This window comes from Piliocolobus tephrosceles, chromosome 17 (genome assembly GCF_002776525.5).
Source record: "Piliocolobus tephrosceles isolate RC106 chromosome 17, ASM277652v3, whole genome shotgun sequence".
Classification (NCBI taxonomy): Eukaryota; Metazoa; Chordata; class Mammalia; order Primates; family Cercopithecidae; genus Piliocolobus; species Piliocolobus tephrosceles.
The window spans coordinates 43261333-43278791 of NC_045450.1; the positions used below are offsets into that span (position 1 = coordinate 43261333).

Sequence of the window (17459 nt, forward strand, 5' to 3'; positions counted from 1 at the left end):
AGAGTGAAGGAGTTCGAGGCTGCAATGAGCTATAATCGCACCACAGCATTTCAGCCTGGGTAAGAGACGAGAAGTAAAGGGAAAGGGGAAAGAAAACTTGCTGGAACATGTAGCCAAATTTCTGCCACATCCTCTATCCCTCTGCACTTGTCACTCATCACTAGAATTTTCTGAGTACTGGCTTTCTCTTGAAACTAATTTGCACTTCTGAAACAAACTAGTATACAATACTACCAAAATATTTTCAAATTCTCCAAGAAACATTCCATAGCTTCAACCACTTTGTCAAAAATTATGCCCAAACCCAAACATATCAAAGCAAACAGGCATGCAATTTTTATACTAGTATATCACAGTCTAAGATAATACATGTACTTATAGACAAAAACACCATGCATAGTAATTACCTTTTAACAAGCACATGAAGAAGCGACTGACCTCTAAAACAAATGTCAAGTAGGGTAAATGTTTACTTGACAGTTAAACCAATTTTCCTATCTTAGGTTGCTATTACAGGTTGAGCATCCCAAATCCGAAAATCTGAATCCCAAACACTATAAAATCTAAAACTTTCTGAATGCCAATGTTTAAAGGAAATGCTCATTGGAGCATTTTGAGTTTGGATTTTTGAATTGGAGGTGTATATTAATCAAGTATAAGGCAAACGGTTAAAAAAATTTTTTTAACCCAAAACCCAAAACACTTCCGATCCCAAGCATTTCCAAGAAGGGATACTCAGTCTGTATTGCCTCATACAACTATGGGGTCCTTTGTATTTAGAAGCTCTACTTGGACCATGAGCGATGGCTCACGACTATAATCCTAGCACTTTGGGAGGCTAAGGCAGGCGGATCACCTGAGGTCAGAAGCTCAAGACCAGCCTGGCCAACATGATGAAACTCCATCTCTACTGCAAATACAAAAATCAGCCGGGCAAGTGGCAGGCACCTCTAATCCCAGCTACTCAGGAGACTGAGGCAGGAGAACTGCTTGAACCCGGGAGCCGAGATTGTACTACTGTACACCAGCCTGGGCAACAGAGTGTGAGACTCCATATCAAAAAAAAAAAAAAAAAAAGCAGCTCTACATGATAGCTGGGAGGTGGAGGTGGCTTACACCTATAACCCCAGCACTTTGGGAGCCAGGCAGTAGTGGGAGGATCGCTTGAGGAAGGAGCGTCAAGACCAGCCTGTGAACACAGCAAGAATTCATCTCTACAAAAAATTTTCAAAATTAGCCAGATGTGTTGGTACATGACGGTAGTCCTAACCACTTGGGAGGCTGAGGCGGGAGGAGTGCTTGAGCCCAGGATTTCAACGCTGTAGTGAGCTATGATCACATTAATGCACTCCAGTCTTAGAGAAAGAACAACACCCTGTCTCTAAAAAAATTAATTAAAAAAAAGGGGGGCAAGGCACGGTGGCTCATGCCTGTAATCCCAGCTCTTTGGGAGACAGAGACGGGGGGATCACAAGGTCAGGAGTTTGAGATCAGCCCGGCCAACAGAGTGAAATCCCTTCTCTACTAAAAATACAAAAAATTAGCCAGGTGTGGTGGCAAGTGCCTGTAATCCCAGCTACTCGGGAGGCTGAGGCAGGAGAATTGCTTGAACCCAGGAGGCGGAGGTTGCAGTGACCCGAGATTGCACCACTGCACTCAAGCCTGGGCGACAGTGAGAGACTCCATCTTAAACAACAACAAAAAAGCAGTAGCAGCTGTACATGAACTTAGTCTTAAATCTTCCCACCTAAATTCAGAATGTTACTACTGGCATTAAGAAGTAAAAGTGATCGCTCAGAAAAGAAAGTGTTTTCACATTTGGAGGAAAAAAAAAAACAAAAAGACTAGGGTGCTAACAGTACTGAATAAGCCTATATTACATTAAATCGATAGAGAAAAATCTATGAAAATTTTTACTTGTGCCAGCAAAATAACAATAGTTTGAACATAGAAACAAAAGAAATAAACAAGTTGTTTTATGTCCATTGAAGCCAGGAAGAAAAATACAGTCCCGTACCATATGACATTTCAGTCAACAAAATGGTATATGGGACCACATATATAATGGTTGTCCCACAAATTATAATATCATATTTTGCTGTACCTTTTCTGTTTAAATATACAAATACCACTGTGTTATAACTGCCTTCAGTATATTCAGTATAGTACCATCACTGTACAGGTTGGTAGCTTAGGAGGAATAGGCCATAGCACATAGGCAAACTGTCTACAGTACATTGTACCATCTAGGTTTGTTACCAGTATACTATATAATGCTCACACAAAGACAGAATTGCCTAATGATACATATCTCAGAAATGCATTCCTATTGTTACGCTATGCAGACCACAAAAAAGAAAAGGGAGCCTCACACTCCTAAAGGTATTGGTCTACTTATTTACTTTAGAAACAAGTAGAACATTAGTTTCCACAAAAATGCTCAAAATAATTAAAGGTATTTCAATTTAAGGAAACAAGAGGCCCTCTGAAGCTTCATTTACAAATGTATCTGCATTCCAAATACTCCACAACAATTAAAACTGCATAGAGACACCGTATCTCCATGTTGTCCCATTATCTCACCATAACAACGGGGACATACTGTATTAGCAAAGCTGTGGTGAAATAGATGCTATAACACTGCTGGTTTTACAAAACAGAAAAATCCCTATGGAGGAAAAATTTTGCAATACCTAACACAATCGCACATGAATTTACCTATTATTCTGACACATCCACTTCTAGTAGTCCAATTACACATTGGTAAAAATGATGGATGCAAAATACTGCTCACTGCAACACTATATGTAATGCAAAGAGCGAAAACAATGTGAATTTTCACCAGTAGGAGACTGGCTGACTAAAGTACAGAATACGCATTCAATGGAGTATTATGCAGCAATTAAAAGAAACAAGGAAGCTCTCTAATTGTATGGAGTGAACTCTAGGATATAAGATCAAGAAGCAAGTTGTGTATTATCTCTTCTACAGTGAAGGATAAATATACAAATGAGTATGTATTTGTTTTTAATATAAGATAATGTAAAAATATTAATGACAGTGGCTAACTACAGGAGAAAAGGAGAACAAGGTAGAGGTATCAGAGTTCAAAGTAAGATTTCTCCAAATGTATCTTGCTTTAGGGTTTTGACTTTAAAACCACATCTATGTTTTACCAATCACAAAAACAAATGCAAGCAAACAAACCATTAAATTAAAAAGAAAGTGTTCCAAAAAGACCAATGCCACGGGTCAGAAAAACAGGCTACCAAGCAGTAGATGGTAATTATATTATACTGCATTGAATCCAAATGCCTTCAACTGTGTAAGCCACACTAACATTTTATGTCTTATGGAAAAACAAAAAAAGTAATTCTGCCAATTATAAGACACATCACCAATGAGACACATCATTTCAGAAATTAGTTAAAGTAGGAAGAAAAATAAAATGGGCACTTTAGAATAAAATATGGTAAATTAAAATATTCACCTTTATTATTTAGGGATAAATTCTTATTTCTGACACAGTTTCAAACTTAGAAGTGGCAAGAATTGGCCAGGCGCAGTGGATCACCTGTGGTCAGGAGTTCCAGACCAGCCTGACCAACATGCTGAAACCCCCTCTCTACTAAAAATGCAAAAAAATTAATTAGTTGGGCATGGTGGCATGCACCTGTAATCCCAACTACTCCGGGGGCTGAGGCAGGAGAATAGCTTGAACCTGGGAGGCGGATGTTGTAGTGAGCCAAGATGGCGCCACTGCACCCCAGCTTGGGCAACGAGAGAAAAACTCCGTCTCAAAAAAATAAATAAATAATAAATAAAAGAAGTGGCAAGAATATTACAATTAACTCCCACAAATGCTTTTCATGCCAAGTGTACACATTTGCCCTATTAATCTAACCATTCTTTCTATATTTTTTGTCCTGCAGCATTGGTTTGGATATATCATGAATTTATCCCTAAATGCTTCGCTACATGTTTTCTTCTTTTGTTGAGACAGGGTCTCACTGTCGCCCAGGCAGCAATGCAGTGGTGCAATTATGGTTCACTGTAGTCTCTGCCTCCTGAGTTCAGATGATCCTCCAACCTCAGCCTCCCCAGTTGCTGGGATTCCACGCACACAGACCATGCCCAGCTAATTTTTAAATGTTTTTTTCAGAGATGGGGTTTTGCGACGTTGCCCAGGCTGGTCTCAAACTCCTAAGCTCAAGCAATTTGCCCACCTGAGTCTCCTAAAGTGCTGGGGTTACAGGTGTGAGCCACCATCCTCAGCCTTCACTATATATTTTCTGTAAGAAAAACATTTTCCTACATAGCCATGTAAAATCAAACATCAGAAGCTTAAGAATGACAAAATAAATAGGCCATGTTCACATTATACCAACTATTCCCACAATACCCTTTGAAGCTATTTTTCCCTTGGAACAGGATCCATTCCATTGCATTAAGTTGTCACCTCTCTTCAGGTCATTTAATCTGAAAGATTTTCTTAGCCTTTATGTGTCCTTCTTGACTTTATTCTTTTAAGTACAAGTCAGGGTCAAGTGCAATGGCTCACACCTGTCATCCCAGCACTTTCAGAGGCAGAGGCAGGTGGATCACTTCAGGTCAGGAGATCAAGAGCAGCCTGGCCAACATGGCAAAAGCCCATCTCTACCAAAAATACAAAAAATTAGCCAGGTGTGGTGGTGTGCGCCTGTAGTCCCAGCTACTCAGGAGGTTGAGGGAATCGCTTGAACCCAGGAAGCAGGGGTTGCAGTGAGCCAAGTTCGCAACTGCATTCCAGCCTGGACAAGAGAGCAAGACCCTGCCTCAAAAAAGGGGGGGGGGGGGGAGTACAAGTCAGTTGTTTTGTAGAATGTCCCTTGATTTGTCTGATATTCTAAATTCAAATTAGGTATCATAACCTTACGGTATAAATTACTTTGAATTCTTCTCAGTGCATTCTATGAAACACATGATGTAGGTTTCAGATGGTGATCACTTTGATCAACAGACTAACATGGTATCTGACAGGTTTCTCCACTGAAGTTGTTTTCCCCCTTTGTAATTACAATGTAATTTGTGGAGAGATATTTTCAAACTACATAATTATCCTGCTCTTCAAACATATACCCATTACTATTAGCACACATTAACGATTACAACTCCATCGTAATAACTACTGTATTTATTAGTTGAAATAACTTTCCTTCTCTGACATTTATTATCATCAGTATGGACTCAGAATACTTTGGATACATTATCTTATTAAATTTTTCAACAAGTCAAGTACTGCAAATAGATCAATTAAAGATATTAATTGAAACCCAAAAGTTAGGTAAACTGCCTTCTTACAATAAAAACATTCTGCGCAATTTTGGCCGGGCACGGTGGCTCACGCCTGTAATCCCAGCACTTTGGGAGGCCGAGACGGGTGAATCACAAGGTCAGGAGATTGAGACCATCCTGGCTAACACGGTGAAACCCTATCTCTACTAAAAATACAAAAAAATTAGTTGGGCGCGGTGGCGGGCGCCTGTAGTCCCAGCTACACGGGAGGCTGAGGCAGGAGAATGGCGTGAACCCCGGGAGGCGGAGCTTGCAGTGAGTGGAGATCCCGCCACTGCACTCCAGCCTGGGCGACAGAGCAAGACTCTGTCTCAAAAAAACAAAAAACTGGGCCGGGCGCGGTGGCTCAAGCCTGTAATCCCAGCACTTTGGGAGGCCGAGACGGGCGGATCACGAGGTCAGGAGATGGAGACCATCCTGGCTAACACATTGAAACCCTGTCTCTACTAAAAAATACAAAAAAACTAGCCGGGCGAGGTGGTGGGCGCCTGTAGTCCCAGCTACTCGGGAGGCTGAGGCAGGAGAATGGCGTGAACCCCGGGAGGCGGAGCTTGCAGTGAGCTGCACTCCAGCCTGGTCACTGCACTCCAGCCTGGGCGACAGAGCGACTCCGTCTCAAAAAAAAACAAAAAACAAAAAACAAAAAAAAAAACACATTCTGCACAATTTTAACAGGCAATTAACTTTGCAGAATATTCCACTGCAGATGGATTAAAATGTATAAATGTAAAAGGCTACACTTTAGAATTTGAAACTGCAGAACATTTAGAGCTTATAGAGCAGAGTGCTTTGGAATGAATAATTTTATATACATATATATATATTTTGAGACGGGAGTCTGGCTCTGTCGCCCAAGCTGGAGTGAAGTGGCCAGATCTCAGCTCACTGCAAGCTCCGCCTCCTGGGTTTACGCCATTCTCCTGCCTCAGCCTCCCGAGGTAGCTGGGACTACAGGTGCCCGCCACCTCGCCGGGCTAATTTTTTGTATTTTTTAGTAGAGACGGGGTTTCACAGTGTTAGCCAGGATGGTCTCGATCTCCTGACATTGTGATCCGCCCGTCTCGGCCTCCCAAAGTGCTGGGATTACAGGCTTGAGCCACCGCACCCGGCCATGAATAATTATTTCTTGTACAAGGCAGTCTTGTGCACTGTGGAATGTTTGTAGCCAGTATCATTGGTTTTTTATTATTTTATTTTTGAGACAGAGTTCCACTCTTGTTGCCCAGGCAGGAGTGCAATGGCAAGATCTTGGCTCACCCCAACCTCTGCCTCTGCCGACTGAAGCGATTCTCCTGCCTCAGCCTCCCAAGTAGCTGGGATTTCAGGCACATGCCACCACGCCCGCCTAATTTTTAGTAGAGACGGGGTTTCTCCATGTTGATCAGACTGGTCTTGAGCTCCCAACCTCAGGTGACCCACCCTCGGCCTCCCAAAGTGCTGGGATTACAGCTGTGAGTCACTGCACCCAGCCTAGTATCATTGGTTTCTACACTACTAGGTGTTAGAGGCACGTTTCTCTCTAATTATGACAAAAAGACCATCAGGCCAAGCATGGTGGCACGTGTCTATAGGACCACCTATTCACAAGGCTCAGGCAGAAAGACTAAGCCCTCCAGGAGTTCAAGGTTGCATTGAGCTATGATTGTGCCTGTTGAACTTCAGGCTGTTCAACAACACAGTAAGACCTCAAGGGGAAAAAAAAAAAAAGGCTGAGCATTATATGCCAATAATCCCAGGACTTTAGGATGCATAGAGGATTGTTTGAGCCCGTGAGTGAGCCATGATCATATCACTACACTCTAGTCTGGGTAACAGAGCGAGACTATTCAAACAACAACAAAAAGAAATAATGCTGGCCGGGCGTGGTGGCTCATACCTGTAATCCCAGCACTTTGGGAAGCCAAGGCAGGAGGAGTGCCTCAGCTCAGGAGTTTGAGACCATCCTGGGCAACACGGTGAAGCTCCATTAAAAAAAAACCGGCATGCATGGTGGCATTTGCCTGTAATCCCAGCTAATCGGAGGCAACAGAGCAAGACATCGTCTCCAAAAAAAGAAAAAAAAAAAAAATACATTCTCATAAGGCAAAACGATAGGGTATGGGCTGATTTCCTCTCCTTCACAAAAGCAACTAGAAAAGTGTCTGAATCAACTTTTTCAGAACTTTGGAAATTAACCAAAGGCTTATAAACAAGTAGGAAACGTTTATTCAAGAGACTATCAAGCTTTCTAGCATACTAATTTACCCTATTATTCCCATCTTCAGCTACACAGCAGGCTTAGAAGCTGACAGTTCTCAATCACAATGAAAACCAGAAGCCTGAGAAGTGAGTCAAAACAAGGTTAAAACATCAAAGCCTCCTTCTCAGTCAACTGTCATGATTTCACCTGTATAGGGAGTCTGTGTGAGAACACTATGACAAGGTTGGATTTATATGATCTAAAAACTGACCCAAACAAAAATCTTTTCTGCATGAAGTGTTTGCAAAAAACATTTGAAAGTAATTGTCTGAAACTGCCTGTCCAAGATGAAAGACTATCACAGTTGGAGCAAACCACAGGCTAACTAAAAATCCGTAAACAAGGCCGGGCATGGTGGTTCACACCTGTATTCCCACCACTTTGGGAGGCGGGCGAACCATCTGAGGTTGGGAGTTCGAAACCAGCCTGATCAACACAAGAAACCGCCTCTACTAAAAGAAATACAAAATTAGCTGGGTGTAATGGTGCATGCCTGCAATCCTAGCTACTTGGGAGGCTGAGGCAGGAGAACAGCTTGAACCCAGGAGGCGGAGGTTGCAGTGAGCCAAGATTGCGCCACTGCACTCCAGCCTGGGCAACAAGAGTGAAACTTCATCCCGAAAAAAAAAAAAAACCTGTAAAAAACTTTGGGCCGGGTGCGGTGACTCAAGCCTGTAATCCCAGCACTTTAGGAGGCCAAGGCAGGCAGATCACGAGGTCAAGAGATCAAGACCATCCTGGCCAACATGGTGAAACTCCGACTCCACTAAAAATACAAAAATTAGCCAGGCATGGTGGCGTGCACCTGTAATCCTAGCTGCTCGGGAGGCTGAGGCAGGAGAATCGCTTGAACCCGGGAGGTGGAGGTTGTAGTGAGCCGAGATCGTGCCACTGCTCTCCATCCTGGGCAACAGAATGAGACTCTGTCTCAATTAGAAAAAAGAGAGAGAGAAGAAAAAAAACTTTGGAAGTAAAGACTAAGGTGGCTGTGAACTGCCTGGCTTGGTGCTGCAAGTCAGCCCCAAAGAACATCTAAGACTCTCCCAGAGCAAAAACGAATTATTGATTCCCAAGATTAGGTTTAAGAAAATCTCTGTCAATCTTAGCTGACAACAAGGCTAACCAAGCAGGAACTTCAGTAGCCAACTATTATAAAGAAGAGAATTAGTTTAGGCAAGTCACTTAACAGAAAAAGGGCAATAACAAACAATACGCTCTGCTGAAGAGGGAAGATCTGATTTCAGGAAATGCCATATTATTTAAAGTTGTCTGTTTTCAACAAAAAAATTATAAGACCTGTAAAGAAACAAAAGGGTGTCCCACACAAAGGGCTGGAAAGCTATCAGCAGAAATGATCCTTGAGGAAGCACAGCTGTTGGCCTTACCAGACAAGGAATTAAAATCGGTTACCTTAAATAGGTTCAGAGAACACATTTATTTGCATTTTATTTATTTTATTTTATTTTATTTTATTTATTTCTGAGACAGAGTCTTACTCTGTTGCCCAGGCTGCAGTGCAGTGGCACAAACTTGGCTCACTGCAACCTCCGCCTCTTGGGTTGAAGCAATTCTCCTGTCTCAGCCTCCCAAATAGCTGGGACTACAGTCGCCTGTCACTACACCTGGCTAATTTTTGCATTTTTAGTGAATACGGGGTTTTGTCATGTTGGTCAGGATGGTCTTAAACTCCTGATCTCAGGTGATCCACCCACCTCGGCCTCCCAAAGGGCTGCTGGGATTACAGGCTGAAGCCACGACACCCAGCCACTACACAACACATTTAAAGGAAAGTATACCAAAAGAATTGAAGGAAAGCGTAAGAATATTATCTCAAAAAGCATGTCCATACAAATTAGCAATTAAAAAAAAAAAGCCAAGAACCAAACAGAAATTCGTTTTTTCCCGTCAAACACTACACTCTACAACGTACCAAACAGAAAAAGTACAGTAACTGTAATAAAGTTCCACTAACCACGTGTCCCACCATACATTCAAGCAGACAAAAGAGTTCATTTGAAGATGGATCAATTAAAATTATCCAGCCTGAGAAAATTGGAAAAAAAAAAAAAAAAAAAAAACAGGGTGGGAGGGGCTGAGAACTCCAGAGACATGTGGAACACCACTGAGTGTGCCTCAAGGAGAGAAGAAAAAGGTACGGAAAGATTTGTAGAAATAATGACTGAAAACCCCATAAGTTTTATAAAAAACATTAATCTAGACATCCAAGAAATTCAATAAATTCTAAGTAGAATAAACTCAAAGAGATTCACACCTAGAACAACATAATCAAGCTGATGAAAGAAAAAAGACAAGGAGAGTATCTTACCAGCAGCAAGACAGAAGCAACTCATCACATACAATACTCAATAAATTAACAGCTGATGTCTCATCAGAAACCATGGAGGACAGAAAGCAGTGGGGGAGCATATTCAAAATGTTCAAAGAAAAGGAATGCCAACCAGGAATCCTTCATCTGGCAAAGCTATCCCCAAAGATACAGGAGGAATTAGGATATTCCCTAGATAACAAAAAGAGGTAATTCATTGCTAGCAGTCCTGCTGAAACAAGAAAAATTCAAGAATCCTGGCTGAAATGAAAAGACACTGAACACTGACCTGAATCCGTATGAAAAAATACTGGCAAAGATACACAGGTAAATACGAAGGACAGTATGAATCTTCTAATTAAAGAACAACCGGGCTGGGTGCAGTGGCTCATTGCTGTAATCCAAACACTTTGGGAAGCTAAAACGGGAGATCAGTTTGAGCCCAGAGGTTCGAGACCAGACTGGGCAACATACTGAGACCTCAACTTTACAAAAAATAAAAAAAATTTATCTGGTGTGGTGGCACATGTTTGTGGTCCCAGCTTCCTGGGAGGATTGCTTTGAGTCTGGAGGGCTGAAGCTGCACTGAGCTGTGACCGTGTCCTGCGTGGGCAACAGAATGAAACCCTGCCTCAAAAAACTAACTGCATGAAGCAAGAATTATAAACCTTTTGGTGACCATATAATGTATAAAGGTATAATTTGTATGACAATAATGGCAAAAATCAAGGCGAAGGGGATGAAGCCATACTAAAGGAAATTTTTGGATCCTACTGAAACTAAAAGATTGGAATAAGTTAAAATGTTAGTTTTAATACCCAAGGCAGCCACTAAGAAACAAAACAAAAAATAAAGTCAAAGAAACAAAGGAGTTAAGATAGTACACTACAAAATATTTATTTAACAGTAAGACAGGCAATAATAGAAGAACAGAGGAACAAAGGTGACAAGAGATAGAAAGATTAACAGCAAAAGAGCCCTACATTGTCAATAAATATATTAAATGCAAGACAGGCAGAATATAGTAAACACACACACACAAATTCACACACACACACAAATTCACAAACATACTCCAACCATACCTTCTCTAAAAGAGACCTGCTTCAGATTAAGACACATATAGCTTGAGGAAAAAAAACAAAAACAAAAACAAAACGAAGATGTACCAAGCAAACCACTATAGATAACTATAATGGTTATACTAGTATCACACAAAACAAATGTTTAAGAAAAAAACTGTTAATAGACAACGACATTTTACAATAAGGGTTAATCCATCAGAAATATGTAACCATTAAGGTCAGGCATAGTGGCTCATGACTGTAATTCCACCACTTTGGGAGGCCAGGGCAGGTAGATCACCTGAGGTCAGGAGTTCAAGGCCACCCTGGGAAACATGGTGAAACTCCATCTCTACTAAGTAAAGTACAAAAAAAAAAAATTAGCTGGGCATGGTGGCACACACCTGTAGTCCCAGCTACTCCGGAAGCTGAGGCAAGAGAATCAAAGAAACGTAGGAGAAGGAGGTTGCAGTGAGACAAGTCAGTGCCACCACACCCCAGGCAGGGTGACAGAGCGAGACACAAGACTCCATCTCAAAAATAATAAAATAAAGAAGTATGTAACAACTGCAAAAACATACTTAAAAACAAAGCCCCAAACACATGAAGGAAAAATTGACAAAACTGAAGGGAGAAAAAGACGGTCAAAAAAATAACAGGAGGCCGGGCACAGTGGCTCACGCCTGTAATCCCAGCACTTTGGGAAGCTGAGGCAAGTGGATCACTTGAGGTCAGGAGTCTGAGACCAGCCAGGCCAATATGGTGAAATCCCATCTCTACTAAAAATTTAAAGATCATCTGGGTGTGGTGGTGAACACCTGTAATCCCAGCTACTCAGGAGGCTGAGGCACAAGAATCACTTGAACCTAGGAGGCCGAGGTTGCTGTGAACCAAGATCACACCACTGCACTCCAGCCTGGGGGACAGAGCCAGACTCTGTCTAAAAAAAAAAAAAAAAAATTAAAAAAAAAAAAAAAATTTGGCCGGGCATGGTGGCTCACACCTGTAATCCCAGCACTTTGGGACGCCAAGGTGGGCGGATCACCTGAGGTCAGGAGTTCAAGACCTGCCTGACCAATATGGAAAAACCCCATCCCTACTAAATATACAAAATTAGCTGGGCTTGGTGGCGCATGCCTGTAATCCCAGCTACTCAGGAGGCTGAGGCAGGAGAATTGCTTGAACCCAGGAGGTGGAGGTTGCAGTGAGCTGAGATTGCGCCACTGCACTCCAGCCTGGGCAACAAGAGCAAAACTCCATCTCAAAGGGAAAAAAAAAAAAAATTGAATACTTCTATACTCCACTTTCAGTAACAGATAGACCTACAAAGATAGGCCAGGTGCAGAAGGTCATGCCTATAATCAATTGAAGCACTTTTGGAGGCCAAAGTGGTAGGATGCCTTGAGCCCAGGAGTTCAACACTAGCCTGGGCAAGACAGTGAAATCCTGTCTCTACAAAAAATAAAAAATCAGCTGGACATGGTGGTGCATACCTGTAATGCCAGCTACTCTGAAGTTTGAGGGGGGGAGGTGGAGGCTGCAGTGAGCCATGATCATGCCACTGTACTCCAGCCTGGGGGACATACACACACAAAAAAATTAAGTTAACGCTAGGCGTGGTGGCTCACACCTGTAATCCCAGCCCTTTGGGAGGCCAAGGCGGGCAGATCACTAGAGGTCAAGAGTTCGAGACCAGCCTAGCCAACATGGTGAAACCTGATCTCTACTAAAAATACAAAAATTAGTTGGGAGGGGTGGCGTATCCCTGTAGTCCAAGCTATTTGGGAGGCTCAGGCAGGAGAATCACTTAATCCTGCAAGGCAGAAGTTGTAGTGAGCCAAGATCGCACCACTGCACTCCAGCCTGGGCGACTGAGCAAGACTCTGTCTCAAAAAAAAAAAAAATTAAGTTAAATAAATACTTAATAAATTTAACAAACTCAGTGCAAGATGTACACTGAAAATGAAAAAATATCATTGAAAAAAATTAAAGAGGCTGGGCGTGGTGGCTCACACATGTAATCCCAGCACTTTGGGAGGCTGAGGCAGCAGATCACCTGAGGTCAGGAGTTTAAGACCAGCCTGGCCAACATGGCGAAACCCTGTCTCTACTAAAAATACAAGAACTAGATGCACGTGGTAGTGCACACTTGTAATCCCAGCTACTCAGGCTGAGGCAGGAGAATCACTTGAACTCGGGAGGCGGAGGTTGCAGTGAGCCGAGATCACACCAATGCACTACAGCCCGGGCGACAAGAGTGAAACTCCATCTCAAAAAAAAAAAAAAAATTAAAGACCTAAATAAGTAGAAAAACATCCCAGATTCATGGATTAAAAAGACATTATTAAAAAGACGTTATTAAGATGGCAGTACTCAAAATCAGCTAAACATTCAACATAATCCTCTCAACATTCCCAGTAGGCTGTTTTGCAAATTTTTTGCAAAAATTGACTAGCTGATCTTTTTTTTTTTTTTCACACGGAGTCTTACTCTGCTGTCCAGGCTGGAGTGCAGCGGTGGGATCTCGGCTCACTGCAAGCTCCGCCTCCTGGGTTCACGCCATTCTCCTGCCTCAGTCTCCCCAGTAGGTGGGACAACAGGCGCTTGCAACCACGCATGGCTAATTTTTTTGTATTTTTAGTAGAGACGGGGTTTCACTGTGTTAGCCAGGATGGTCTTGATCTCCTGACCTCGTGATTCACCCACCTCGGCCTCCCAAAGTGTTGGGATTCCAGGCATGAGCCACCACGCCCAGCCTTGACTAGCTGATCTTAAAATTTCTAGGAAAATTCAAGGAACCGAGAAGAGCTGCAACAATCTTAAAAAAGAACAAAGCTGGGAAATTCATAATCCCCAATTTCAAAACTTACTGAAAATCTGTTATCAAGACTGTGGAACCGGCCTCAGAGACACAGATCAACAGAATTAAGAAACCAAAAATAGCCCGGGTGTGATGACTCGCACCTGTAATCCCAGCACTTTGGGAGGCTGAGGCAGGAGGATCACTTGAGCCCAGGAGTTTGAGATCAGCTTGGGCAACCTACTGAGACCTCATCTCTATTTAAAAAAAAAAAAAACAGAAGAAGAAGATTTAACCAGCTGAGGGGCGGCATGTGCCTGTGGTCCCAGGTACTTGGGAGGCTGAGGTGGGAGGATCACTTAATACAGGAGTTTAAGGTTGCAGTGAGCTATGATTGCACCACTGTACTCCAACCTAGTTGACAGCAAGACCTTGCCACTTAAGAGAGAGACCACAAACCAACCCATGCACTACGGGCAATTGCTTTGATAATTCCAAAGGGAAAGTAGTGGTCTCAACAAATGCTGCTGAAACAACTGGATATTCACATGCAAAAGATGAATTTGGACCTCTATCTCACACCAGATACAAAACCTTAACTCAAATGGATCTAGTGTGTATCATAAATAGTACAGGACTTTGGACTTAAAAACCACTGGACCATCTTAAACTGCTGTAACTTTCACTGAACCTCTTCTTCCACAAATCTACAATTATTCATATAATCCAATTCAAAGAGAGTCATATTCATCCATGTACTTCTTACCCCGCACAAGCTTGCAGACAGGCCAACATTGTCGCCAGAGTTTCTGGAGGAAGTTGAGCACTTTTGGGCTGGTCTTTTTCTGGGGCAAGTCCACCCAAAATAGAAGGACACCGTCTCTTTAAAAAAGTCATACACGCCTGGATAAAAGGCTCCTGAGGAAGAGAAAAGTATTTAAAATTGATCTTAAATGTTTTTGGATTCAAGATAACTACCAAGCACTATAACTAAAATCCAAAATATATAACATCTGCAATGCTACTTTAAAAGATTTCTTTTAAATTTTTCTACTTTTAGTTTATTACTGCTGCACAAATTTTGAAACTTGTACTTTAGCCATTTTAGCCACCAAATTTAAGAGCAAAAATAAATGAACAAATCCTGCTTACCCCATGCTCTCGAATTTTATCTGTGAGCCACTTATCAAGTTTGAGGTATTCACGACGTGAAGCAAGTGCAGCAAGGTCAATAACAAAGGCAAATGGAGTACCATTTAGCAGCATTGACAAGGCCTAAAGGACAAAGCATATTAGAAAATGCAAGTGGAGCAATTAAGAAACCATCTCTGTCCCACATTGTTTCTTGCTTTCCACAAAGTTCAAATAAAACACACTGCTAATACTTCTTTGGTCACAATTTAAACAGCTTAGCACAATTCGGTGGTAACATTAGTCATTATTTTCTAAAATAATTATCACATTTTAAAGGTGAATACATGACACTACCTTCCAAACAAACGTTACTGTACTTTTTAAAATAACTAAACCTAGAGCAGAATAAGACTCAAAGCATGAGTAATTATCCCTACCCATTTTTCAAAATCTAAACACAGGCTTAAGCACAACTACATCACCAGTACATTAATGCACCTAGTGATTAATAATATAGAGTCTAGGCTGTGCATGGTGGCTCAAGACTATAATCGCAGCACTTTGGGAGGCCAAGGCGGGTGGATCACCTGAGGTGAGGGGTTCAAGACCAGCCTGGCCAACATGGTGAAACTCTGTCTCTACTAAAAATACAAAAATTAGCCAGGCATGGTGGCAGGCGCCTGGAGTCCCAGCTACTCGGGAGGCTGAGGCTACTCGGGAGGCAGAGGTTGCAGTGAGCCAAGAGGCACCACGGCACTCCAGCCTGGGCGACAGAGTAAGTTTCCATCTCAAAAAAAAAAAAAAACACAGAGTAATTCATCAAAAGATCCTGTTGATTCTCGCAGAGCTGCTTAAGAGAAAAAACATGCCTAGTTTCTCCAAAAACTGCATCTAACATAACTTATGAGAAAAGCTAATTTTTCACTATAAAACAGCTTTACAATACATGGAAGATCAATCAAAAACACTTTTATCTACCTAAAGTCGCTCTCCTTCCTATCCTTTTCAAGAAACCTCTAAATCTCATCTCATTCTAGGAGCTAGTTACATGTGAATCCTAGAGCATCTTTGTTACATAAGCATTTACTTTTTTTACTTTTTTTCTTCTTTTTTTTGAGACGGAGTCTTGCTCTGTTGCCCAGGCTAGAGTGCAGTGGCGCGATCTTGGCTCACCACAACCAACGCCTCCCAGGTTCAAGCGATTCTTCTGCCTCAGCCTCCCGAGTAGCTGGGATTATAGGCATGCACGACCACGCCCGGCTTCTGTTTTTAGTAGAGATGGTGTTTCACCATGTTTTGGTCAGGCTGGTCTCGAACTCCTGACCTCGTGGATCCGTCCACCTCGGCCTTCCAAAGTGCTGGGATTACAGGATTGAGCCACCACGCCCGGCCTTTATTTCTCATTAGTAAATAAACTGGTGTCACTCTGTCCTGCTGAACTCACCTTCAAGTCCTGGGCCACATCAAGTATTCGAGACAATTTGGCCTGATCATACTGCTCCCCTCTCATGTACCATTCTGCCATTGCATGCATGATAAGTTGGCGAATTGAGGGAGACTGTCCCTAAGAAGGGGAAGAAAGATTAAATAGATACACTGCTAAACACTGTGACAGATATTATTACAAATGCCCAGTTAATTTTACTAGAACCTGTATAAAAATCAGGTATACCTGTGCTGACATTAAGTTCAGGTCTCAAACTATGCAATTACCATGACGTTCTTTATGGGAAAGCCAAGTTACCTCTACATATTCCAAATAAAGCCTGTTCCTAAACTTGGGTCATACAGTCATTCATCAAACTTATCTGTCTTATATTAAGTCCACCTATCATTTTCAAAAACAAAATGTGAACTAGATTATGTGAACATGAGGTTACATAAAGTTTATATAATCACTTAAAATGCAAATTACTGGTATATGAATGAAAACAAAACAGTTTGAGGTAACTATTTCTCATGTTGTACACTACAGTGTTGGATGTATCACTACTTCTGAGAATGGCACCTGTACACACGCATTCTAAATCTTATTTCCACAAACAAGCATCTTTGATTTTTTTTTTATTTCATTTCTTTTTTTTTACTGGCAGGTAGACTGGTTTTCAGAAACAACCATGAATGATGCAAATAGCTGGAACTCAGTGAGTATTTATCATAGAAGCAACAGCAAGATCATTACTATTGCTATGTCCAAGTAATATCCCAGTTAATTGTCCTAGAGTGGCAGATGGTCTGCTAGAACAAGTATTCAATCACAAGTGAGGAGATGCAGCTTGTTTACCAGCCCTTTCTACCTCACAGCTTTGGTGAGAAAGGAATGAAGACCATCTGGACTGCAAATGCTTGGTTAAATGTTTATCATGCATTTTGTAAACTGTTAAGTCTACAATGTTAACTGAGTCTCTAGGAAAACAGGAGAAACTAACTGAATGACCTAGAACTAAGGCTATCATTTTTCACTTACAATAAAGAGCCTTATTTCATTAATTTGTAAAAAGCACTTGTATATAATATAAACTATTACAAGAATGGGTAAAGGATAAAAAGTAACTAAAAAGG

At 41.7% G+C, this 17459-nt stretch overlaps 1 protein-coding gene across 6 annotated transcripts in view; it reads right to left on the reverse strand.

Annotated features, from left to right (window-relative positions):
- Nucleotides 1-17459, reverse strand: part of CNOT1 (CCR4-NOT transcription complex subunit 1) — a 112323-nt gene that overhangs the window by 41465 nt on the left and 53399 nt on the right. For all 6 annotated transcript variants that reach the window (XM_023210079.1, XM_023210084.1, XM_023210082.2 and 3 more), the window contains exons 14-16: nucleotides 16342-16461; nucleotides 14916-15038; nucleotides 14530-14681 (exon numbers count right to left, since the gene is read on the reverse strand). In XM_023210079.1, coding sequence (XP_023065847.1) covers nucleotides 14530-14681; nucleotides 14916-15038; nucleotides 16342-16461 — 395 coding nt within the window. The remainder of the gene's footprint in view (nucleotides 1-14529; nucleotides 14682-14915; nucleotides 15039-16341; nucleotides 16462-17459) is intronic.